This window comes from Metopolophium dirhodum, chromosome 8 (assembly GCF_019925205.1).
Source record: "Metopolophium dirhodum isolate CAU chromosome 8, ASM1992520v1, whole genome shotgun sequence".
Lineage (NCBI taxonomy): Eukaryota > Metazoa > Arthropoda > Insecta > Hemiptera > Aphididae > Metopolophium > Metopolophium dirhodum.
The window spans coordinates 28,312,664-28,340,062 of record NC_083567.1 but is presented as its reverse complement, the minus strand read 5'-3'; the positions used below and the strand labels follow the sequence as shown (position 1 = coordinate 28,340,062).

Sequence of the window (27,399 nt, the reverse complement as noted above, 5' to 3'; positions counted from 1 at the left end):
GATCATAATATACCGTGTGTCCACAACAACAGGGTACAAAGAAAAAGTGAAATTGTTGCGCATGTGGAAAATACAAAAGTTAAAAAATTGTAAGTTATAGGAATTTATGATTCGAAAGATTCAATTCCTGATTCAATCCCTCAAAAAAATAATAAATATGTAGGTTTTGATAAATATAAGTAACTGGTTTATAGAGTGTACCCGGTTTTTGTGGTCACACAGTATATACAATATACATACTTAGCCACTTAGGTATAACCAATGGACGTCTATTGAGGTCAATATACGCAATGCCTACGCGATAGAGTTTTAATATTTAAATATAATATACGTTTGTTCAACTTATAATATATTGTATATTTTAATATTATTATTTGGGTTATAAAATAAATACATATAAATGTTTTTTTTTTTATCAATCTATCTATTTGGGTATACATTTGTACGATAATTTTACTATGATGATGGTGTTGGAACACCAACGATGGTCTAATTTTTACAAAATGACAAATGTTCATAAGTGTATAGTCTTAGCACTATTATTATTTATTACAAATTAGAAGTGTTATAATATTATTTAGCCGTCAAGGCTCGGAACATATTGCATTAAAAATGTTCGTAATATGCACGTGAATATGCAATTAAAATTACCAAACAATTGAACGGTCCTCTACAATTATAGGGGATTAAAACAGGGAATACGGTAGGTGCAGTTGTGCAGGCTTACATCAATAGAATATTGGTACAATATGCATTGATATAAAGCAGAAATTATACTAATAATTGTTAAGAAGAAATGTTAGCATTTTATTCAACATTAATTTTCGAATTTGCTGTTTTTTGTAAAATATAACAAGATATGCACAAATATCGGATAAGCCCAATTTTGTATTCTACTTTAGCACTTTACAATTTATATTTCATTTAGAATAGGTACGTTTATTCTACAACCACCACAAAAAACATGCAAATGCAAGAAGTCCCATCGCCGTGAAATTTAATTATTATGTACCATTGTTTTTGACGACGTAAAAGGTGCATATCACTGAATTACCCGACTCTGATATCATTGTTTATCATTTGTTTATCCGATATCATGACACATCATTAAGCAGAGCAGCCACCCATTAAAAACAGTCTGAATCTTTGATTTTTTTTTGTACTTTTATTTTTTATAGTAAGTCACGCACGATTTACGTTTGAGAATTTTTTTTTTTTTTTGGGGGGGGGGATTTCTGACAACTGTGTGGATACCAAGTTTTTTTACGAAGGGATTTGGATGGGTGGGATAGGCGTGTCAACAATATACTTAATGTATGTAGGACAGGTATATATAATATTATGCTAATTTAATTTTCTTACGAAAATTGTATTTATTAATATATTACGACCAAATTAGTTAAATAATATTAATATGCGTAGACGTATGCATGGCTACGTCATGTAAAAACACTCATTTAATATTTTACATATAAGGCCAAAGGGTAAAAAAATATGACTGATTTTTAATCCATTGGTCAATATTTTTAAATCATACAACGATTAGTATTTTGATTAAGACCTTTAAATTTTATTTAAATTTATAGTCATCATAATGTGCATTTATAATATTATCATTAATTAATCATCTCGCACGTTTTTAATGGATAATATTTTTTCTCCTATCCACCACCGGTAGCCACGTGTACCTATATGTCTTAAGTTATAATCGTACAAATTAATATTAGGTACATACGTCAACATAAAATTATGGTTTATTTTAATTAATGTTTCTTGGCATGTATGTTAAAAAAATTTTTTTTAAAAATAACTTGGAAATTTGTATGAACGATTTAATATAATATTTCATTTAACACGCTCCTCTAATAATCTATATCATAACATTATAAATATAGTAAGGGTCATACAAATTTCGCAATTCGTGGAGTTTTTCTCATTCTGCCACAATATATTATTATAAAATCCCTACGTATTGTTTTGTGAGAAAACAGGATTACTTAACAAATACCTTTGCATAATATCAACTGTAGTAGATAATTATTATAATACTATTACGTTATTGCACTAATTTATCGTTCGATAAACTAATCAGTTTTGTTATACCGTTACAGACATACATTTTTATTTTTAATGTACCTACTACATTATAATATGACTCATTTTATTTTGCTAATTAATTATTGTAATAATAATATGTAATTTATCAATTGAATTTTTTTTCAGAGTCTGCTGATGATACGATATAATTTATGAATAATGTCTTATAACCACACCATTTAGTCGCGTGTGGACCTTTGAACGTCATTATTATACTTAGGTATTTTATTAATACTATTTATACTTATAGTCTTATAGGTACATCATAACTCAATAACTCTTAATAAAATATAATAGATATTATAATAAACATATTAAAGCCAACGAGTCAACGAGTTTTACTTATAATAATTTTTTTTAATTTATGATGTTACCGGTTGGCTACGATGATCAATATTATTTGTCCTTTATATACGTGTTCACTACTATACACTGTACGAGTACATTACATATTGTTATGTATTGTATAATAATTATTAGGGTCAGAATTTATTGGTACCTATGTTTTTTTCAGCGTCCTTTTACAAAAGGCTTACAATTCTATATATATATAGTAATGTCCTCGATTTAAATCATGTTGGATATATGATCTATTTTGCATATTTTTTAATTTTAGACACTAAAATTGCTTGTTATAATGTTATATTGTTATGATAGACTGTATTTAAATTTTAAAAGAAATCATTGTTCGCTAGATGCCTTGTTATATTGCGCTCCTAATTTTAATTTCATAAAATTAGTGAATTTGTCTTTGACGAAAAAAATGTAAAATGTATTTAAAATGCTACAAATTTATTTATTTTTTTTAAATTAACAAAACAAATTTAGCTTAGATACATATAAAAGTAACTTTATTCAATCTGTTTTAAAATCATAAGATGCTTCTCTTACACTTAATGTTTGGTTAGGATGTTATGTAATTATTGGTAAATTCATTATATTTTATTATATTTTTGTTGCTCAATATGTATTCTATTTTTAACTATAATTACCTATTCACAACAAAAGCGGTATAAGAGGTAAAATATTGGTATAAACAGCCTCAATAAAAACTTGTACCATAACATCACCACTGTTACACCACTGTTCTCAGGTTATGGTTTTTATCATCTGTCCGCCTCCATATTATACCTCTAATATATTACTGTAGCAACCTTTAATTAAGTACTATATTATCACGACTCAACTGTTTGCAATATTATTTTAAATTTATAACAAGCGAAAAGCCGAAAACCATATGCTGAAAAGCCTCAGAGTGTTTTCTGTATGATATCGCAGAGTAAGGAGATATTTAAAAACCCGTTTACTCTATATTACGAGTTATTCATTTAAAAGTATGGAAAGTTGGTATTACGTATAGTTAGAAGTAATTAACATTTGAAAAGATAGATGCCAGAAAAGTTCAAAAATACAAACGAATACTTCAATTCGGGTCACCACTTGATTATGTTTTATTTTAAAACGGTAAGGTAATACGAGTACGGTAGTAGTGTAAACGAAATATATTATTACAATTGTAAATAATTTGAAGTACTTACCTATTAAATAATGGCGTGACAAACCAGGTTTGTATAAAAAAAACCGTAACCATAATAATATAATATAATACAAGATACAACTATAATATGTATAATAACAACAAGGTGACAACTATACATACATCGGCTTACAATTATAATAATAATAAACTGACTTAAATTAAATGTGCATCGTGGTTTAATATAATATAGTATATTATGACACAATGACGTATCGAACAAACATCGGGATGTTGATTGTTTTTTCTCTCGAACATTTCAACATAAACAATAATATAATATAGTAAACGCGCCAGTATAGTCCGTGCGAATCAGCACGACTTGTCCATTACAATATCCATATATACTTTCGTCTAGACCTTGGAGCCGAAAAAAAATAAATAAACGCAAGTAGCGTTCTTGTATAAATAATATATTGTACACAATATACATATTATGAACCAATCTCGGAGTTGGAACTTGAATATAATGTTAAAACGTAAGATAAGGCCTAATTGAAGTTTCATTCGTGTTGTAAATCGACTACAACGAAATAATAATTTACCTGTTAGCTGTTGTTCAAAATGTGACTTTTTAACTACCAATAGGTATACACAATACCATTGTATATAAATATAATAGGTATGTGATATGTGTTTGATAATAAAATAAAACGTTAAATAACACATGAAAACTGAAGAAAGTTGAGCAGGGCATAGATAAATACATTTTAAATATTATATATAGGTAATTAAAAATCATGAGTATAGGTATAACTTTGCGGAGATGTGTACATTTTTTCGTAAACTTTCATGACCCGCACGTGATTAAAATAATAGTAACTATATGTTATAGGCACTCGAAGAAAGGTTTGAAAAACTAAGTCTAAAATGGTTTGCCCCTCACTGCACCCGCCGCTAAGTATATTGCTACCACGGTTTCGAGATGCCGCCGTCGTGTTGCGGCTGATGCACAGTCGTCTTCGTGGCCGAGACTGCGTCAGATGGTTTGCCTTTTGACTTTCTGAGCGTCGCAAGAGGCGTCAGCTGAACTGTTTTCAGCAGGCTGACGATGAAATCCGAAAAGGGCCGATGGTCGTCGGGCCGTATCCCTGGACCGGAACTTGAAGTTGCACCGACAGCTGCGTCAATCTTCTGTTGCCGGATGGAGTATCCCGGTCGGCCGCTACCATTATCGCTATTCGTACCACCTGCGCCACCTTCCGAACTTGCACCGCCACCACTACTTGTACCGCCTCCTGAACTTGCACCATTACCTGTACCTTCGTCCACGTAGTCGGCCGTCGGCACGCTTCCATCGTCATTGTCATCGGGTGGCTTGACCCATTTGCCGTCGTGACCGATAACCTCCAAAGGATAGTCGGGCATGAAGCCGTCCTTGTACCGGTGTCGGCTAACCAACCGTCCAGGACCAGCTTCCACGCTGGGGTTGAACATCTGGAAAAACGACTTGAGCACAGTGTCCATGCAACAGTCACACCGGCGCTGCAACGTCGTCCGAGAAGGAGAAAAAATGTCATTAAACCCTAAGTCTACCGACCGTTTTTTAAGTTATATATTAAGAGAAAAAATTTATCAATGTGTAAACATTCGATCCCGTAATTATGTCCCATATAGGTACCTAATTAAATGTATTAATTATTTTTACATTTCTAAAATATTACCTAATACCTATAGCATGTATAGTAATTGCAAATTCAAGTAGGTTTGAACGGATATAATTGATGAATATAATATTATTATATTCTGGTATATAATACATGTATAGGTCATTTGTTAATATGAATATAATATATACTGCATTTCGTAAACGTTTTGTTAGTTTCTACGATTTATTCTATAGCAACTGTTTAAATATTTTAAATATTTTGCAAAAATATGTAGATTTTGAACGCAAAATTTTAAATTTGAACTATTATCTACTTATTAAATTACTTTTTACTGGATTTGACCATACTAAAAACAAAAACCTAATAATTAAATTTTAAAATTAACAATAGGTAGCTGATATTATAGTGTATTATAATTTTATTTTCGACCAATTTGGAGGTGACTGTACACTTCCCACTAAAATGCATTACATAATATAACATGAATATATTATACTATATGGATTTTCAATGTTTACAGCCGGTCAACGCGTGTATGGTACATTGGCACAGGAAGTGGACTTTGAAACAATGAATCATCTTGGTGTAACAACCGATATTATTATACCCATACTATATTCTTATCATTGAATTATTGTTGGAAAGTAGTCGAGAATCGTTACGATCGCACTGTGCAGGTGTCGTTTTAAATGAGTTTTAATAATTTAAATTGAAACCAGAAAGTTCATAGCAGTATACCTGCCTAATTAATAATAATATAAAGTATATATTTAGCGAGTAGCGGCTAGCACTAAGCCGCCAGACCCTAAATGTTGATTATGATAATATTGTGCGAGTGTAGGTACAATAAAATAACTACAAGTATTGAAGTATCACATTTTCGTTTCTCATTAGTACTTATTTGTATTTTAATATGTAATAACTGTTGTGTATAACAGTTCACCACATTTCAATATAATATTATACTCTTATATATATAAGACAACAGTTATTTGACCTACATTATATTGTTATACATGTAGATACTAGATTATGTACTAGGTATCATACTACCCACCTTGCTTATGTCTATACAGTGTATAAACATTTAGCTTAACGAATGGCTTGTAAAACAAATATAAAATTTTATTTCGTGGTACTGTCATTATAAAATTTTTTAAAAAAATCTATGTCTATTCTAAGCAATACTGCACACGGCAGGTGTCGTTTTTATCGAATTGGTTGGAAACTAATGGCTACGCTAATATGTTTATTCATAATTAGGGCCCGGAGGTTGATGCCCTAAAAAACCTATAAACATTTCCTAAGAAATATGCATTTATGACATAAAAACCACAAAAATACACTTTTAATTGTTAAATGTTAATAACCTAAATACTGCTAAAAAATCACTCATAAAACTGTTTGAGTCAGCAAAATTATATTTATTGATTTTAAAATTAAAAATTAAAAATTATAGTTTATAAACGTAAAACTGTGATTTTTTTTCGATTTGTGGAAAATATAAAAATATAATAATGTCATAATAACAAATAATTAACTCATAATTTTTCTCTTAACTGTTAAAATAATGTAAAAATACCCTAAAAATTATATTAAAAAATTACCTTAAAAATCATATAAATTACCTAAAAACCAAAAAAAAAAACACAAAAAATGCAAAATTAAATCAGTTACATAGCCTCTTATTAATTACTGAAACACATTTTAAGCTAGGCAAGCATCGTCTATGATAATCTAAAAAATTTCAAAAGTCATTCGAACATCCGAACCTTATACATAATATCAAGGCTGAGCAAGTAAATGATTTTTTTTAACTCAGTTTAGTTAAGTTAATATGCACCAATAACAAAAAGTTAAAAGTTAATTGAACTATAGGTTAACTCAGTTAAGTTAAAAGTTAATACACACTTTTTGTTAACTTTTTATTAAGTTAAAAAAAAAGTTGATTTGTTTATACAACGCTAGCGTACTTAATTTTTTTTTAACCCAAAACTAAATTATAGGATATAGTGTTTATACTTCATACAGTATTTCCATACAAGTTAGATTTGAATGATATACATTTTTAACTTTAAACAATTTACGATACATATTTTTTGACATGAAAACAAAATAGACTGAAATAGTGAAATATTATAAAATTAAAAACAAAATAAATTAACTTAACTTACTTCTTAAAATGAAAAATTAACTCGTTAATTTCACGTTAATTAAGAAAGAAATTTAGTAAGTTAACAGTTAAGTTAATGAAAAGCCAAAAGTAACTAGTTAAGTTAAAATGTTAAAATAAAATTAACTTTTTAACTCGTTAATGCCCAGCCTTGCATAATATTATAATGTAGTAGGTAGGTACTCACGGGCAAACAAGTCATCATCAGGGAGCAGAGTGCGAACATCATGTACACTTTCATGATTAATCACGTCATGTCACATCCGTGATCCAACAGGGTATTCAAACGTCAACTATACATATTATTAATTTCGTCAGTATAAAACGTTTGTTGGCCACCTGAAGTTAACACCTTTTTTAATTAAAAAAAAGTGTAATGTTTATAAAATATTCAACGAAGGCTCGCGTAAACGTTATACGCATAGGTATGTCAAACGTCAATAACCTTCGTAGAGATTTCCTTGTTTTGGGTATACCTTTTTCGTGTCTCATACTCTCATAAACACTGCAATAGAAATAGTAGGTATATAATAAACGAAATAATATAATTTATTTTACTTCAGGTACATGCCAATTATAATAACTTAATCACAAAATATCATTACAACTATAGGTACTAATATTACTAGATTAAACGTGGTAGATGTATATAATTTAGTTATTACTATTATTGCACACGAGTACACGACAGATATAGGGATACCTGCATTATTATAATATTATTAGTGGAATATGCAAAAGTGTATTTAGTGCGTTATTAAGTCAGGACTCAGGGATTTGGTAAACGGACAACTGCAGGGTCTAAATGGAGAAAATAGAAAAAATACATAATAATATTATTAGATACAATAATTTGACCGTTAATATCCGAAATGAAATCATAAATTTATAATATTTTAATGATCGTTATTTGCGACGGTTGCGTCGTATTAGGTACTGTATTAGCATATAATTTATAATTGTTCGTATTATTCGCCTGAATAGGAGTCAGTACACGATTATGTTTATGATTTTCGTAGCGTTATTCGTCACGGAATTGTTATTAGGACTTTTAATGGTTTCAGTATAGATTGGAGTGGGTTGATTGGTTTCCGTCTTCCCAGTCGTTGTAATGTTCAATGCGTCATTTGACGTTTCATCATTGATTCCAGTATTCGTTTCGGGAATTTTTTCGCCATTTTCCATAGGTTCGACATCATCTGCAGCGTCGGATGCTCTGGTCGCGCCGGAAGTTTGTATCGTTTCTGCGGTATTGTTGACACTGGGGGTTTCATTACTTCCGCTATCATTGTCTTTTCCGCCCGCATTTGACCCGACCTTCGTATTTTCCGTGTAATTCGACGTACTTGCTGTTGTGTTAATAGTTTCTGTTGGATTTTGGTAATGGTTGGTATTGGTTACTGCTGGTATCTCGTTAGTTCTATTCACTGGATTAGAACCGTTTTGACGATTCTCCGTTACTACTGCATTATGGTTTGGATCAGTAGTAGTATTATTACTAGTTTCGGTAGTTACGGTATTGTTGCTGGTGTCATTAGGTTCATATATTTTGTCTGTATTAGTATTATTCGAATCAGTTGTATTTTGAGTAATACTCGGAGCACTTATAATAGTCGTGTTCTTAGTTTCAGTTTGGTTATTATTGCCTGCCGTCGTTATAGGGATTGTATTGCCTCCAATCACTGGATTAGAAGAATTTTGGTGATTTGAAGTCATTGTCGCCTGATTAGGATTGCTAGTAGTGGTAGTATTTGAAGCGGTCGTATTTTTTGACGTAAGGTTTGGATTAGAACTATTTTGTTGATTTTTAATATATATTTCTCCACAGTCTGGGTTTTCAGTAGCATTATTTTTGGACTCTATAGTAGTTATGTTGTCCATTTTTTCACATGTACTAGGGTTGGTAGTGGTATTCATAAGTTCTGTGTTGTTCTGGGTAACTATAGTTGTAATTACAGTATCTGTTTGGTTTTTATTATTATTCGTCGTAGGGTTTTCGTTACATCCAGTTACAGTTTGATTTTTTGTCGATTCATTCGAACACAGTGGATTTTTTGAATCGTCAGTTGGCGTATTTTTAGTGTCAATCATACGGTTTGTTTCGTTAATTTTTATAAATTCTTTGTAATTGCATTCGGTGTTAGCTTTTAAAATATTCGCGCAACTATTATTAGTTTGGGGATTTACGGGGTCCGTCACATTATAAATATCAGTCGTATTCAGACACTTTGGATCCAACGCGAACACTGTAGGAGGATTAAACCGTTTGTTCTTACAGTCGTCGTCAGGAATACGCACAGCCTTAAGGATATCGTTGAAATGTGACAACAGAACGTCTTTGCACTGGCCCACATCCACCATCACTTTTTCCGGATCGTAGTCGTAAGATTCGGTCGGCTCTTTCACGCTACACCGGACGAACGGCATGCGTTTCCCATTCGGGAAAACGAAGCTGATCATCGTCGGGGTCCTTAAGGCGTCGATCACGTGTCTCACTGTCTGCACGTCCACTAGTTTGCCGTCGCGCCATTTGATCTGCCGAACCTTGCAGGGAACAACCGCAGCCGTCGGCGGCCTTTGGAAATGTTCTCTGTCCACGGCGTAGTACAACGAAAACGGCACTACGATTCCCTCGTGCGTGATGACAAATGCCGAACCTATCAGCTCCGGCAATTCGTCCGCTATGAGAGAACGGTACAGCGAATACTTTCCGCTAACGACGTTGGGCACCATTAACGTTTCCGATCCGGAAGTTATGCTGCTCACTATGTTCCGGTAGTCGTCCATTTCCGCTTTCAGCGTACCGTTGGCCAACGTGACGTGGTCGCTAGAGCTGATTTCCGACGGTCGCGGCGAGTCCTCTAGATCACCGCAACCGTAATACCGCAAAGTTTCTTGGAACTGTTTGTACGTCATGTTTTTGTTGTCAAGTACAACTCGGATATCCGACTTTTGGTCTTCAGCTAGCAGATAAGGACTGATGGTCTTGAATTTTATATATGGCAGAACTATACCACTCGGAAGCTCGACCATGGTGTTGGTCAGCTGGCAAATGTCCTGGTTGTTCGGCGGCTCTGCGTCATCCTGACTATCGTCGTAGTTCACCGTAACCTCACCTTGAGACGTCATTACTATTGGATAGGAGTTTTTAAATCCATCCGGTGGTTGTCCCGGACCCCTGTGAATACCTCTGTAGTTAATTGTTACTGGCCCTTTGTCTGTAAATATTATTGGTGAACGATCGCCTTTCATAATATTTTCGAATATTATTTGTCGCAGTTCTGCAGGATTGTACGTAGGATTGTGCGTAAGATTGTTTGTCTGTCGACGATTTAGATTATGATCCACGAAATCTTTTTCCGGAACGTAAGTTCTGCATTTCACCTGAAATGTAAAATTGAAGTATGCTTTAAAATCATGATATTACCGTTAGGTATTATTGAAAGGTAAAAACTGTGCAATGTCTATCTATGTTAATGCCGTCTGCTCATTTCGACTGTTTCGACCACATGTTATGCAAAATACATTAAATTGTGCTATTCATATTTCATTATTTTCCCTAAAACGTTTACAGGTAGTATTCTATATACCTTAAATTGTAATATATATTTGAAAAAGTTATATGTTGTTAAAAGTAAAAATCTACATCAACAATAACCGAGATTTTTTTATTTTTCTAATGCCCGTATGCATAGTCAATGTATGTGTCACATAACTACATTAGAAGTTAAATAACTATAGGCTAAAAATTCAAAGTATCAAAATTATTATGTGAGTCATAATGGTTGATTCAATTATATGTTAATCATTATTTTACGCATAAGTTTTATAGCTAAATCTGAGAATAATTATGATAAATATTGAAATATTTGAAAAATACTCGAGACAAATGTTAGCTTATTTTTGAAATAAACAATATTTTTTTGAAAAATTGATTTTATGGTTTTAAATTATGATTGTATTATATTTATTACTTATTATTGATAGTTTAACATTTAGAACAAATATTAAAACTTATATACCTAATCTATGATTATTTAATAATCAAAAGTTAATATATTTACCCAGGTACCAAGTAACTCAACTCAGGTTTCAGAAAATTAATATACAAATTAATTATTCCATGAGATGTAATACATTATACCTAAACAGTAAGCATTATTATCAAATAATTGACATTAAGGGTTACCCATTTTTAATTAAAAACTAACCAATAGTTATATTATTTTATTTTAAGTAGGTATTTAAACAAATTAATGAATGTAGAGTTTGCTTATTTTAAATAACTGCGAACAACTCTATACTGACTTTTTTATTAGATTATAATGTAATATTAATCAATTATTATAACTTTTTATAAAATGTAACCCTTATAGCCGAAATAAGAACTTTTGAACATACGATATTTAATCATATTATATAGTTTTACTACTATTAAGAAATTAAGTACAGTAGTACGTGAAAATAATATTATCAAACACTTGTAAATTAGTATCTCATCTTAAGGATATCTATTTGGGCTATTTGTAATGATGAGTTCGATATATGACTTTATAGATGTACAGTACTTACCTGCTACCATTGTCCATTGTACCTACACAATATGTTTTGTACAAAATAAATATATAAGACATAGTTGTATACTTACTTGCGAAAATAATGACGTGGTCGTCAGTAGTATCAAGTGAAATATCATGATTTCGTTGAAGTTCAATATGTTATTTCAAAACTTCAAATAACTGCTCAGACTCAATATCATAACACAATTCACTGAAGTGTGCGCTGTCTTTTTGTACTGTTCTTAGAACTACTATTGTACATGGATATCCTATAAAGTCTGTTCATAGTGGACACAGTTTACGTGCATTTTATATCTTGTCAAAGCGAAGCGCCATATTATGTACAATCAATTACGTGTTTCTATATAAACGCTTCCTTAACCGATACGAAGACATGCTGCATACATATATATATATTTATATAATGTATATTATGTTTCATATGTAATACATAGATTGTATGTATATTGGCCGCAATAGTTCGGTTTTAAACGCGTCAACCATAATGATAATACTACTTGATTTACATTTTTTTGCATTTTTATTATTGTCGATGAAAGCGCTTTCACAAAATAACGTGTATTATACACTTTGTGTAAATATAGCGTCCATATATATCGCACGTGAGTGCGTGTCTTATGTGTCTATAGAATATAATAAATTATATATGACATAATATTATCTCGTTCGCTGCTAAATATTACGACAATCGAATTTTGTCTTCTGTACAGTTATCAAAATAAATCTCATAAATATACGTATTTCTTATATTTTGTATTTTCATTGATCACCGATAAAATTATGTGCGTTACGAAAACTTTGTTATTGTATGATATTTCGACGTAAAATATTAATTTCAGTTATTTATCACAAATTTACAACACAATCAATAATATATTATAGTTTCATAGTTTTTTTTTTTTATTGAGTAAATAATGAGTTATTACAAAAATGGTTATTACAACGATAAACGAGTATCGAATGATATAACTGATTTTTTAAATAAAAAAATCAAGGACTAGTTACGAATAAAATACATAATTTTTATACATTTTTTATTTTATATCCTGTGTTTGACCGTATAATTATTTGGTTTGTCATGTCCTTGTTAGACATTTTCAATTCTGAGCAGAATTGAATTACTTATTTTTGTGTCTATCATCACTCATCACCAATTGGATCAGTATACTATTATTTTTATACAAATGGTTTAATCTTCCTTATTCTTCCACTTTGAGGGTGGTTTCTGGCAGACAATTGGATTTAGTTGCCACTTGGAATGGGAGTCAAACGTCATGTGTAGGTACTTTTCGGAATAATTGAAAAAAAATTACAGAAAACTGGAATATTTTTGCAATAACAGTTTTTGACAAAATCGATTTGATTTTGTTATTTTATATATTTGAAGTTTTCACCAAATATTAATGCTAACATTTTCTAGAGATAAAATAATTTAAAAATATTTTGGCTCTTTTAGAGATATTTATATTTTTTAGGTAGATATAATATTAGATATCTTAGGTTATAGGTTGGGTTTAGGTCGCCGTATCTGCTCAGAATATTGTTGTTTTCGTTTAAGGTTAGCACATCCATTATTGCAGCGACCTATTCAATAACGACTGATGAAAACTTCGATATAGTAGAGCACTAGAGCAACATACCGAATTACCTGCTTTTATTATTATAAATTTATAATACATTTACCCAATAGAATTTTAAATTTTTAAACAAAAGTACAATTTTTATTTTTAAATGACAAATTAAGATTTAATTTTATAAGTAATATTTTGTATGAAATATTTGACCGTTTTTACTTCACTTATATTTGGTTATATTTTAAATAATGTAATTCTCTGTGAGTTTAAAAACAATTATTTTACCGTTTCGATAGCTATAACGTTTCATTGTTGTACACGCGTAAAAATTTACCTTTGAAAAAATATAATAAAAGTACATAATATTAATATTATCCCTGACATTAATTCACGGGCCTCAGATAACGACCACTCGGGCTGAACACCGAGACTGAATTTATAATAAATATAGGCACTAAACAGTTTATGTATTTAAATATTTTTTTTTACTTTGGAACAATCTTAAACAATATACGTACTACGTATACGAAGTGATAACTCATTACGCAATACAAAATTAAATAATATATTATTATAATATTTTATTGATTCTAAAAAATACCCATAAATATATAATATACCGACTACAACATTTTACATTCAAATAATTCTTAATATTATATTACACATATATATATAGGTACAATATATTTTATCGATACATAATACTTTTTTTGTTATTAATTTTTGAACGTAAGTCTACATTTTGATCTAAGATTCTTTGTTACACTTAAAATGATAATACGTAATGCAAGTTTGCTACTATCAGCGTTTTAATAAAATATTTTATCATTCTCCGACACCTATTCAGATGTGACGTCATCTTCGGAGGAAAGTTCGTTCATTGATTTTATCGTTGAATTTTTGCTACTGTTCACCAGAGACAACTTATCCAATATTCCGTTAGAATTTAAAAAAAGTTTTAATTTAATATCATTTTCGACCAATAATATTAAGCCGTTACGGGCGTCACACGATTTTTGCGAATTCTGTTGATTGTTTGAGCTCTCGCGGTATTTTACATTATTTATTTGAGATAAAATTTGGGCATTATTTGAATCATCTTTCGGATAATTATTACCATACGTTGATTTGATGACTGTACTGTCATCTGCATCATTCCCATCCTCTTCTTTTTCTGTCTTACAATCTTTTATAGTGGTAGTCTCAGTTGATTCGTTTTCATTTATCGAAGCGGCAGTATTTTCTTCTTCACACGGTTCTCCTCCTGGGAGCTTTGGCATTACAAAAGCCACTATAGGATCAACCTTAGAGCCAGGTAAAGATTGTTTATGTTCAGTGATTGCGTTTTTTGGGTTAGTGGTCCGTGGTCCCTCAGAATTTGTAGAATTTACTATCCTTACGTACGAATGATCTACAGGACTATCACTTGTATCACAAGAAGCGTTTTCGGATTTCAATATTCCCGGTGGTAAGTGTATCACCGTAGAAGAATTTTTATTACCGAGAGTACTCATCTTAGAAAATTGGTCCATATCATTTGGGTAAATATACTTGTACGTATTACCCTTACCATCCTGTAGGATCAATACACTTGGTTCGTTTTTCGCTTTGTGAAGACTATGTGAAATTTTTGTTGAATTTTTATTTGATCCACGAACCTTAAAAATGTAAATAACAATGAAATTTATTATTTAAGATTATACCTAAATGGAGAATGTACCTAATTATTTTACATAATGAATGGTGGGTGTGCTTTTTTAAGTTAAGTTTGTATTACGATAGTAGAAAAAAGTCTTCGATCTTAAACTTTGAGGGTGTTTTCTACTAAAAACGGGATTTTTCACACAAAAACAGTTAACATCGATTTTCATATTTATTATATGTAGGTAATTCAAAAATACCAAGATATTTAAAATTAAATCAATAAAACAAAATATTTTGATTGCTTTTGAGCTAGGTATTTTAAGACATTTGACATTTTCGATTTGTTTTTAGTTTTTATCGACATATTATTATGTCTATAAACAATTTGTTGCAGGATCAAAAAGCTTGAAAATGTAATACAAAGTTCCACATAAAGTTGCTATTACGGCTATTTAAAAATATTAAAGATAGGTATGTACATAGGCACGATATTTTATTAGAGACATTTGAAGTTCAAATTTGTATGAAATTAAATGTATGAACGAAGAATAGGTATTTTAGTTATTTTTTTGTAATTCAAAATTATATTTAAACTTTTACTTAGGTATATTATTGTAATTCACTAACCCAATGACATTTTCTAAATATTTAAATTATTTTTTAGGCTAACTACCTATACCATATAACGGTTACCGAATTCCTAATAGTAAAATAAATTACTATAATAACAATATAAATATATCATAAAAATAAAATATTAAAATATTAAGATATTATATACTTATAAGTAGTTATAATTTTTATCATATGCATACATAAATCATAAATATATTACAAAGTTAATAATATACCTATCACAAAATATATATTTAAATATAAAATTGTACAGTCAATACTCAATGTTTGTTTTAGTTACTTTTATCGAATATTTATAATATATTATAGTATGTACCCTGTAGGTATCTACACTGAATATTTTTTTTATTAAATAATAATAAAATTAGTAATATCAATTTATTATTATAACAATTTTTATGTTCTAATTTTGGCTATTGTTTGGTTGTTATGAAATGTAATAAAAATCCTCAATTTTAATGAAAAACCAGGGTGGTTTTTACTTTTTGTGCAGTAGTCTTATTTAAGCAAATTCAAGAAAATGTAGTGTTATTAGCTGTAATAGAGTTAATTGACTTATTATTATAATTAGAGGGGAAAAATATCTGTGTTTTTTTCGTAGGTTTTTTTACAATATTATATTTTTTAAATCAGTTATTAGTATTTTTACATACACTTAATTAGTTTAAAAATATAAAACGTCCTAAATACCCAACGACAGAAAGCATAATATGATGTTTTGCCTTGAAATTTGATAATAGGTATTAATTTGCTGTAAATTAAAGCTAACACAGCAAAATTGGAACAGCTGAGTAGAAATTTGCTTTGTTGTACGTTTGTGAGACGGAGACAATGTATTACATATTCAATCTTTAATGTTTAAAATTGAAAACTGACTGCATTTTTAACTTCATAATGATTTGACAATTTTCTTGTTTATGCTGAATATTTTTGTTAACATTCTTAGGTACTTCAAACGCAAACGCGAATAAAAATAAAATAATATTATTTCAGGAGTTTTTTACTCAACCTCATTTTTTATATTGGATTTATAATCTAATTAATAAATGACTCTTATCGAAATACTACCTCAAACTTGTTTGTTTTTATAGATCATTAAATAATTTAATCTGGTTTATATTTAAGAATTATTTAATAGGAAAAAACACTTTTCCGATTATTAATGTTTAACTAATGCAAGAACTTATTATTATCAATTACTTACCTGGGAAATAGCGGAAATCATTAAAAATATATTTAACATAAACCAAAACATCGTAAATTTAAAATACATATTTTAAGATTGTGAGCACTGCGTAATTCCGCAACAGTTAAATTAATTATATTTTAGCACTTTGAACTCTACCTGTACCAAATGAAAGAGATACAATGCATACATACTATAATAATACAATCATCTTTATATGAGTAACATTTGTATATAATTTAGTCTTAGAAAAATGTACCTACTTATTATGGGTGGTGAGTAAAACAATACTCAATTTGTAAAACGCAAAACATTAAAACGTGACAAATTAATATTATTTTTTATTTTTATAATAACGATAGAACCATACCAGGAATAATGTTTTTTGTTTTGTATCCGTCCTATTAATATTAAAGACCTTTATTAAGTCATAGTGAATAGGTACAAGTTTGTTTTAGGAACAGCCTACTTCCTAAAATAGTCATAGACCTCATGAATAAACCTTAAATGTATATTAGATGATATTTATAATATGTAGGACGTATAGGTAGCTACTATATTCATTATATATATCATATTATTTTTAGTTATTTTTATTGAAATAAAAATAATATTTCATTTTAGAGTTCAATATTTTAAACCTCAACAAATTAGAAAAAAAAAACCATTAAACTTATTTAATTGTTTTAAAATATTTGTTTAATTTTAGTTTATAGGTATTATATACAATTTGAGTCACATATAACATGATCTTTGGAATTCCGAAAAAAGTTTGGTTTACCTAATGTAATGTAAAAATATTAAGTTTCGACTTTCACTTTATGAACATATTATCTATTCAATAAATGTTTAATACATATATTATCCAATTTCCGCAATATTGAATAAATGCATTTACGTATCAGACTGCACTAGTGCAGTACTATCAAGAATAGTTTTAAGCATTTTGTTTAAATAAACAGAACTCGGACCCAATATAGGCAATACCTAATGCATGGACCCAAAAGCATATCATTGAAAATGTATTAAAATCTGTCCTTTCTTCTTCGAAATTTGTATTTGTTGCAATTCAATTATTTTCCTTTTATTTTATTAATACCTATTACCTGAATTATAATTTTATAATAAAATGTAGTCTATAATATCAAAACATTAGGTATTATAGTAAACACGTGTGAAATAGCCTAACTACCAGTTTGTATTTGTCTGATACCTAGTACTTTATTTATATAATAATGATCTGGACAATATAATATTATAATCAAAGAATTGATTTTTAAGTACGAAAATTATCAGAATATTATGCCTTATGAAAATCGTGAAAATCATAAAAAATATGGTAGGTTATAATATCCATAATGTGTAATAGTATAATATATAATAGTTTATAATACATCCTTATTTTCCTGATATTTCACATTGGTACTTGGACCATAAACTAATAACTATTATGTATAATGTATAAAGAATGTAATATAATATTTTAAAAACAAATTATCAAACGTTTGATTTATTTTAAGTGGGACTGTGTGAGGTTGTATGCCACGAATAAAATACCAACTGATATCCAATTATGGTTAATAAAATACAAATTACCCCGACATTTTAAATTAGTAAATTCTCCTAAGTTTGATATTTTAATAGGTACTTACTTATAATAGTTTTCATGTGCGTCACCACAGACTCAAATGTTTAATACGATTATTTTGTAGACATAGAGCATTTGAAAAAAATATATATATAATATTAATATGAATATATATATAACAATATACGAAGACGTTGTCTTTTCATGATGTAAAAAACAAAGACCATACGTAATAGTGTAATAAACTTATTGCTATTTTATAATTTTGATGATTTATCATCTAAACTATTCAGACATACAAGAAAATAATTTTAACATAGGTATAACTATATCATACAAAAATAAACAAGACTTTTCTTCAATAAACGTGCAATGCTTGTTGGTACAGTATTGTCTCAATAGTATTATATTAATCAATAAATTAACCTATATAACATTTTGTATTTCATATTTTATGTACCATCATTTATGAATTATGATACAGTCATAATGTACTAATAGTGAACTGGGTGATTTTTTTTTAACTAACACTCTTTAACTCCTAACGTCTGTATAAATAATGATTGTTGTATGAAAAATAGTATACAAACAAAAATAGGTATCTAGGTGAAATTCAGGAAGAAACCTGCAGGAATCATACGTTAAAATGTAAATATGTACTGTTTTGAATATTGTATTTATATGTGGTTAAAATCATGCAAACATTTGGCTACTGTATTGGGTATCGTGTAGTCTGTACGGTTTTTTTTCAAAAAGATAGCATGCACGAAAACGCGTTGTTCAACGATTATTGTGCATTTATGCCATTCACTATAGGGCTGTTTGATTATTTCGATTAATCGATTGTTACGATGATTATTTTTTTTTATCAATTATTTTTTAGTTTTTATGAAATGCGACCAATCGCCAAATTATCCGATTAAAACGTGAAGTTAATAATCGAGTGGTAAAAAAAAATAATCGGACAGCCCTACCATCAACTGCAATGTTCAAATTAAAAAGAAATTATGTTTATCGTCGATTTACCAATACGTTAACTTTTTTTAGAGATGATATTTGTTGTGTTTGGTCATATATTTTATCTACAGACCTTGATCGTTTGGCATAGAGTCAACAGTCGTAGACGTGTTAACATAAATTATGTTCATAATGATGTGTAACAATAAGATATCGATGAGCGTTGCGTTTATCGTTAAGTAATGCAACATTATACGGTCCGATGCAATAATAATAATTGTGAGTTCAAATTTCATGTTTGTCACAGTATAAACAATTAACAATGATGTAAGAACTGACCGTAAATATTATGAAGGTGTATTTACTTATAAATTAGACAATATTATATATATATTATACATACATACATTTCAATAGGACGTAATGTTTTTTTTATTATTCAATATAAGTTAGTACCTATTTATTACAGTTGTGCCGACTACCGGATCAAAGCTCACAACAATACCGTATACGTTATAATATTATGGCCTGTTGCACAAAGCTCAAAGAACAAAATATAACTAATAATTGACGGTTTCGATGAAAATGTTGTCAGTTGCACAAACGTAATTTTGATATTTAAATACTGTTTTTTGATATTTTTATAATTTCAGTTACCTATAACTCATTAAGTTCTCAATTATAACTTCAATAAAACCTCGGTTATCCATAAACTTCTGTTATAGTTACCGTATATATGTATAACTTATACGTTCTCAATCGGATTGTGGATAGTTGTGGATTCATTATTTGTATTTGTTTTTCTTTTACCTACCTTCACGGTTACCCTGATTGCAAACAGATCACCAAAGCCCGAATCAGTGGCGTAAGTGCGCAACTAGGGCTGAAATGTTGGGGGGGGCTGTAGCCTCCACCTGACATTACATGAAAAGAAACCCGTGGTGGCGATGCCCCCACACCACCATATTTGTTCACTTAAAAATATAAAAAAATCATACAAACAAAATAAATAATTTATTTAATTATTTCTTATTTTTTAATATTTATATCAAACATTAACAATAATATTTTTTGCTTAATACCTTTACATTATATATTATAATATATCCCCGAAATAAAATATTACGTTTCCTAACAATATTTTAACGATATGTAAATAATAATTATTATTATTAGAAGTAGATTTTACAAGTTTTACTTAATATAGATACAATATTTAAAATATTATAAAATAAAAATATTTCGAATGTCGATACATCAAATAAAATAAATAATTATTAAACAAATAGTTAATGAATGTAAGTAGGTACCTAATTAGTAATCTTTTAGAAGAACTATTAACATATTTTGCTTCGCATCGTGATATAAAACAAAACAATATTATTGTTAATTTTTGAATATTATTCATTATAAATTAATTTTTTAATGAAAAGTATAACTATATTATATAAGTAAAAATGTCTGAACCAAAGATTCTTGTACTAATGACTACCGTAAAAAGGGGTGACTTTGGACATGTGGGGTGAATTCGGACAACACCATGTTTTTTTAGTTATCTTATAATTTTAGAAGACACGTTTAATAAAAGTTGAAAACTGATACACTACGTTAATATCTATTGTAACCTCTATAGAAAATAATATTTATTGATGACATAATGGTGTCATAGTACATGTTATGGAGGTAAATACAAAATATTATATTTTTGTATTTTTAAATTACATAACTACATTGATTACTGTAGCACAACAGCAAATAGAAATATTTGACTGTGGTTTTCGGTTACCTATACCCGTTAACTTGTCTGTGTTAATTGGTAATTGCATTGATTTTATAATATACTATAAAATCAATGGTAATTGGTACCTATATGTGCAAATTGTTAAGTAACTTGATCTCACACTGTGGTGTTAAATCGTCTTAATTATTACTAAACGTGGGTGACTTCGGACAACACATTAACTATGCCCAGATCATATGTGAACAATGTAGGAGGTCGTCCGTATATAAGAATTATAATCCTAATATTATTTAAAATGTCGTTGATGGTGTTAGTAATAAAAAGATGACAAAACAATAAGTAAAAACAAAAAAGTAAAAAATAAATTTTAAGTTGACATGTTTATAAAAAAGTAAATAAATTTGTTTTTAGAATATTTAATAAATGATGTTGTATTTGCGATAAATGTATGGGGTTTTTTTAATTCAATTCATTACATTTTTTTTTAAATATCAATATTGCCCGAAGTCACCCATCGTAATTATAACATCAGTTTTTAATGAAATCTAATAGGTACGTGTCCAAAGTCTCCCCATTTTTTACGGGTCACTCCGGACAAAATTCAACTTTTAAAAAAAGTGTGAACTTTAATGACCTTAATGATTATTCTTCTGCTATATAATTTTCTTTTCACTCGTTATAATAGTATTTTATTTACTAGTTAGGTGTAATATGTAAAAGTGTAATCTAGATACCTACTAAATAAGAATATTCTGTTTTTAGGTCTAAAATATTCGTTATTTGTATAATTACTATTTTAACTAACCTAAGTGGTATGTAATATTATCTACAAGTTACAACTGTGAAATAACGTAAGTATATAAATAAAAAAGTTGATAGATCACACTGTGATAAGAAAAAAATAGTCTACTATCTAATATAGTGGATAGTAGAGACGTAGAGTATTCTTTGATAATAATAAATCATTTGGTCGATGATAACCGATATATTAATAACTTTATTACATTTATTCACAGATATCTAAATTATGAAATTCAAACTGGCTTCACTTTATTCATGTAAAATGTAAAAATGTTCGCTATCTAGTATAGCATAGATATCTAAGTATTTATTAAAGAAAACGCCAATTTTTTTCGAAAAAAAAAAAATAAGAAATACAGTTTAATTTTTAAAGATTTGTTAATATTTTAGGAAAGAATTGAATAATTTATTTTGAGGGGGCTATTACAAGTTTTGGGGAGCTAAGCCCCCCTCCCCTAGTTGCGCTTATATGGCCCTAATGTAGATATTATATATTTTATTATTTTGATGATACATTCATATTTAAAAGCTTTATGAAATTATGAAAGTAAACTTTAAGAAAATACGTGAATATTAAATAAGTTGATAGCTAATGTAGTGGATACAAAATATTATTAACCACAATAGAAACTCAAACAAAACCATGGTAATCATGAAACATGTACTTAAAGTAGGTAATAATAACTATAAGGCTAGTTTTAAAGGAAATACGACCACATTTGAGTATTGGAATCAAGTGAGGTCGTGATAAGATTCAGACGACGATTGGTGGTGAACTGATGAAGCTTGCACTAATAAGTAATAATATGTATAATTTCAGAGCGTTTTACCGTTTTGACCCTGTTATTGGAACGAGCAGGAGAGAAGAAAAATACAAAACAAATATCAATCAATATATTTTTAAGCCTTGATTATTACAATTAAAGTGCGGTTTTTATGCAATCGTAAATATTTTTCCTTTTTATAGATTTTATTTCAGTAATAATTACGAATCGTAGTTAATAACAGCAATATCTATGTTTTGCATATTACTGCATATTTGACGATTATTATAGGTAGGTACATATTATTTTCGCAAATTTCAACAATATTGTATATATAATGCATTATTATTTTAGTAATCTAATAATGGTGTAAAATAATGTTTCGTGAGTAGAAAATTGTAATGTACATAATAAAATATGTCCTCGAATACGAATTTATCGTTATTCGGGAAATAAAATAACATTAATTTTATCGCTGTTAACAAGAATTGAACTTTATTGTTCATAATCTTGTTAAGCAACTATTCGTCACTAAACAAATTATTAGTTTTGCTTATCAAAAAAACCATTAAAATGTGTACATTTTTTTTACTGGCATAGGTACACGATTACACTATTGATATAAAAATACTTTATACTTATATAAAATTGTTGATAAAATATTTTTGATTGATCTACAGTCTTGACTCTATACTTTATTATAAGAAAATGATAAATCGAATCAAGAAAACTATATTTTGTTGTACCATAATACTATCTATATAGTGTCTAAGACAAATAAAATCTTCTTAAGTACCTACCTACCTGCCTATGCATTTAAGAGGACGCATGTGTTGTCTCCGTCTTACAAATGCGTAACATAGCAAATTTTACGCTCAGCAAAACAAGGAATTGACCTCTTATAAAATCTAAAGGTAAGATTATTATCTAGGCAACCTCATAGGCTTTTTAGTATATTTTAATTTTAAAGCGAGTTATGAGTATTTTAAGATGTATAAAAAATTTAGAATTTTAAAATACTCATAACTCGCGTTAAAATTAAAATATAAAGCCCATGAGGTTGCCTAGATAATAATCTTACCTTTAGATCTTATAAGTGGTCAATATTCGCTCTAATTTTTATACTAACGGAGCTACACGTGTTCTGCTGAGCGTAAAATTTGCTATGTTACGCACTTGTAAGACGGAGACAGCACATGCGGGTATAACGTCCTCTTAAACATAGAACAACACGTTGAAGTAAAAATGTGTGTATGCAGTTTTTATATGAAATGTTTTTTAGAAAAATATATTATATTAGTTCCTTCTTTTTAGAATTATTCCATAAAATATTAAAATTACAAGAAATATATTGAGTCAAGTTAAGTTTATTAAATAATGTAAAAATTTAAACGAAATATTAGCCCCGATGAAGTGGTTCATATTTATATTGTAATGCTAAATGCTGTGCAATAATTAATAAAAACGATATTTCAATAAAATTCCAAAGCCAGTTTAATATACTGGCTGATTTTTTAAACATGCTCACTCTCATTTTTCCCTTTAATAGTACATTTGTTCATATTATCATTTTTAGAGTTTTTGAGTAAATCACCATATCTTCAAATTTTTGATAAATTTTGTACTATTTAAGTAGTGTCCAGTGGCGATACATACTTCTATTTTTCAAATAAGATGCCCCCTGCCTTTTTCTACTGCAAATCATTTAGCTAATGATTTTTTTGAAAATGTTGATATATCTATATCAAAATTGAAAATACTAATGAACAGTTCTGAATACATAATTGTAAAATGTTTATTATACTAAGAATAATAATACTAAGAAGTATATTTGATGATATTATTGTGAATAAAGTAATTTATGTATAACCTATTTACGTGGAACCTTGTTTTAAATTTTCAATTCTTAGCTATAAAAGTTGAACATTTTATAAATTTTCAACTAAAAAATAATTATTAAATTTTAAATTTGATAAATTTTGTCAAAATTCGAACTTTAAATGCTTATAAAAAAAATTGTGCCCATGTATTTTTAATATTTTTCAACTGCAATTGTAACATTATATCAGGAGCCTTGCATTAAATTTTCACGCTTTTTTACACAACAAATACAATTTTATTGATATTTATAGAAAAAAAAACTAAAAAAATTTAAAACTGACTATGTCCATAAACAGCTCAAAAAGAGTCAAATTATTTTCAAAATTTTATCGTGTATAGAAAATGCTAATATAAACATTCAGTGAAATTTTCAAGTATCTACAGTCATTTGTTTTTTAATTATAACAAAATAAGAAAATCGTTACATGAGAAATCGATTGAATATCAAATGTTGTAAAAATATGAATTTCAGACGCTCATAAAAATTTAATTTGACTTTCTTGTAGACATTTTTTTTTTGATAAAGGTAGACAAACTTATGAGGAATCTCGTATTACATTTTCAAATCTTAGATTTAAAAAGAAAAATTTTAATGAATTTCTAACTCAATATAATTTGCAAATTTTTGTCATTTTTACGTATTTTGTTAATATTTGAACTTTAAATGCTTATAAAAAAAAATTGTGGCTATGGATTTTTAATTTTTTTCATCAAATAAAATTTTATTGATATTTTTAGAAAAATAACTAAAAAAAATGGAAATTGAAAATGTCCGTAAAGAGCTCAAAATAAATCAAAATATTTTGAACATTTTATCATGTACAGAAACTGCAAATATAAATAAGCAGTTAAAATTTCATGTATATACATGAATGTTCATTTGTTTTAGAGTTACACCAAAAACCAATATCGATTTTGTCAAAAACCGTTTTTGCGTAAAGATTTCCGTTTTCTCTTAATTTTTATGTTGTTTTTCCAGGCGATTTTGAAAACTATTGGGAATTTTAAAATTTGACCTCCCGAATGAACCAGCTAGATTCACTTTCCCATCAAACAAGATACTGTTGAAAAAAATCGAAGCAGTTTTACTGCCCTAAACCGTGATGACAGAGACAAAAAAAAATTTATAAAAACACACATCATTGTAAAATCGTTCCACTCAGAATCTAAAATAGCGTGGGCTTGATTAAAAAATCACTCTGTATAGGACAAAATGCATAGGTATACATATTATATTATTGTGATGCCTACTTCGAATATGTACTTTATCTAAATTTCACTATCCGATTCTGTATAACGGTAAAGTAAAGATGTAAAATGTATAACCGTTTCCTGTTATACATTTTTATTTCTCAGAATTGTACGTTCATCGACCTTTATGCATTTGATTAGTTCCTAAAGACTAAAGTATTATAAGTTGGTTCAGCAACACTGATATGAACGAGAAAAATAAAATAAATACTACATGTAATTTATATGGATATGATTTATTTTATGAATGGTCTTGGTTTTAATATTAAATGTATTGATGTTCGAAAACGGATAATGATTTTTACAGTGTAGTTAATAATAATTAACGACTATGTGCCAAATATAAAGTTAATTTTTAAAGTTTTAATAAGATAACCTAAAGTGTTAATCTATTGTTACGTGCAATAATTAGTAGGTATATAAAATAATAGAACGTTTTTATAGTTGCTCTTAAAAAATAAGTAAAATTTATATGTATAAAAATAATGAGGCGGATAGAAAAGAACCACACACGTTTAGATAATATATTTAAATATGGGATATGAATTTAAATTATGTGTAAAATGTATTTTAAAATATAAGTAAATGTTAAACAGTTCTAAACAAAATTCAATTTATAAACAAAATTACCTCCTCGGGATTAATTTCGTAGTTTTTCGCATAATTTTCAATCTCTTTAATATGGATATGTATAAGTATAGTAGTATAGACGTATATTAGTACTAATGCATTCTTATGCGTCTTTGTTGGAGAAATTTTACGACACCAAAATATAATTCCAAAAAATAATAATAATTATAATTTTGTAATATATTATGTTTGTTCAATATTTTTTATACAACTTATTTTTAGATTTATACGCTGTTAAATTATTTTATTATTTATTACACACAACACGAATAGGTAAGTTATTATAATATTTGCAATAAAAAATAATTTATAAAATAATCATTAATAAATTAAACTAAGAAATGTAAATTGTATTACTCAAAAATCAACAAATATTAATTACCAATATTTTGTTCAAAATTTGGTATTGGTAAGCTGTATAAACAGATAAAATAAATTCTAAACTTTAAAAAAAAAAAATTAAATCATAGCGTTAAAACGTTTGATATATTTATAAAAATTCATAATTTATTAAGTGTAGTAAGTAACGTTAACGTTAAAAAAATGTACGTTGAAAATTATATAAATAGGTATTTTATTTTTAATAGACACAAAATAGTTTTTTTTCAGAAAGAATTTTATGTAAAGTTGCTTTATCCAAAAAATCTTCGAGTAGAAACCGTCGATCATTATAATAGATAATAATGTATTATTATTCCATTCTTCTGGGTTCTGACGTGTTATTATAGAGTTTGTATCGTTAAATA

The 27,399-nt window shown here is 28.2% G+C and overlaps 3 protein-coding genes across 4 annotated transcripts; all 3 read right to left on the bottom strand.

Annotated features, from left to right (window-relative positions):
* Window positions 1-3,658: 3,658 nt before the first annotated feature.
* Window positions 3,659-7,725, bottom strand: LOC132951103 (dual specificity protein phosphatase 8-like). 2 transcript variants are annotated; one of them, XM_061022821.1, is made up of 2 exons: window positions 7,605-7,725; window positions 3,659-5,119 (listed from the first exon to the last, which is right to left on the bottom strand). In XM_061022821.1, the coding sequence occupies exons 1-2, from the start codon at window positions 7,656-7,658 to the stop codon at window positions 4,544-4,546; spliced, it is 630 nt and encodes a 209-aa protein (XP_060878804.1). In that variant the 5' UTR covers window positions 7,659-7,725; the 3' UTR covers window positions 3,659-4,543. The 2 variants fall into 2 exon arrangements, with proteins under 2 accessions (XP_060878804.1, XP_060878805.1); XM_061022822.1 differs by lacking the exon at window positions 7,605-7,725 and adding an exon at window positions 7,419-7,545.
* Window positions 7,726-8,404: 679 nt separating this feature from the next.
* On the bottom strand, window positions 8,405-12,113 carry LOC132950150 (uncharacterized). Its single transcript, XM_061021396.1, has 3 exons — window positions 12,066-12,113; window positions 9,583-10,801; window positions 8,405-9,357 (listed from the first exon to the last, which is right to left on the bottom strand). Exons 1-3 carry the CDS (start codon window positions 12,111-12,113, stop codon window positions 8,405-8,407), a joined length of 2,220 nt encoding a protein of 739 aa, XP_060877379.1.
* Window positions 12,114-14,046: 1,933 nt separating this feature from the next.
* Window positions 14,047-17,262, bottom strand: LOC132950667 (uncharacterized). Its single transcript, XM_061022189.1, has 2 exons — window positions 17,059-17,262; window positions 14,047-15,232 (listed from the first exon to the last, which is right to left on the bottom strand). Exons 1-2 carry the CDS (start codon window positions 17,125-17,127, stop codon window positions 14,414-14,416), a joined length of 888 nt encoding a protein of 295 aa, XP_060878172.1. The 5' UTR covers window positions 17,128-17,262; the 3' UTR covers window positions 14,047-14,413.
* Window positions 17,263-27,399: the final 10,137 nt, after the last annotated feature.

Coding starts and splice junctions, on each gene's coding strand:
- LOC132951103 (XM_061022821.1), bottom strand. CDS start 7,658: ATGAAAGTGTACATGATGTTCGCACTCTGCTCCCTGATGATGACTTGT. Junction 5,120..7,604: donor TGATGATGACTTGTTTGCCC/GTGAGTACCTAC, acceptor ACGACGTTGCAG/CGCCGGTGTGACTGTTGCAT.
- LOC132950667 (XM_061022189.1), bottom strand. CDS start 17,127: ATGTATTTTAAATTTACGATGTTTTGGTTTATGTTAAATATATTTTTA. Junction 15,233..17,058: donor TGATTTCCGCTATTTCCCAG/GTAAGTAATTGA, acceptor TACATTTTTAAG/GTTCGTGGATCAAATAAAAA.
- LOC132950150 (XM_061021396.1), bottom strand. CDS start 12,113: ATGATATTTCACTTGATACTACTGACGACCACGTCATTATTTTCGCAA. Junction 10,802..12,065: donor CCACGTCATTATTTTCGCAA/GTAAGTATACAA, acceptor TTTACATTTCAG/GTGAAATGCAGAACTTACGT. Junction 9,358..9,582: donor AAATCCCCAAACTAATAATA/GTTGCGCGAATA, acceptor TTACAACTATAG/TTACCCAGAACAACACAGAA.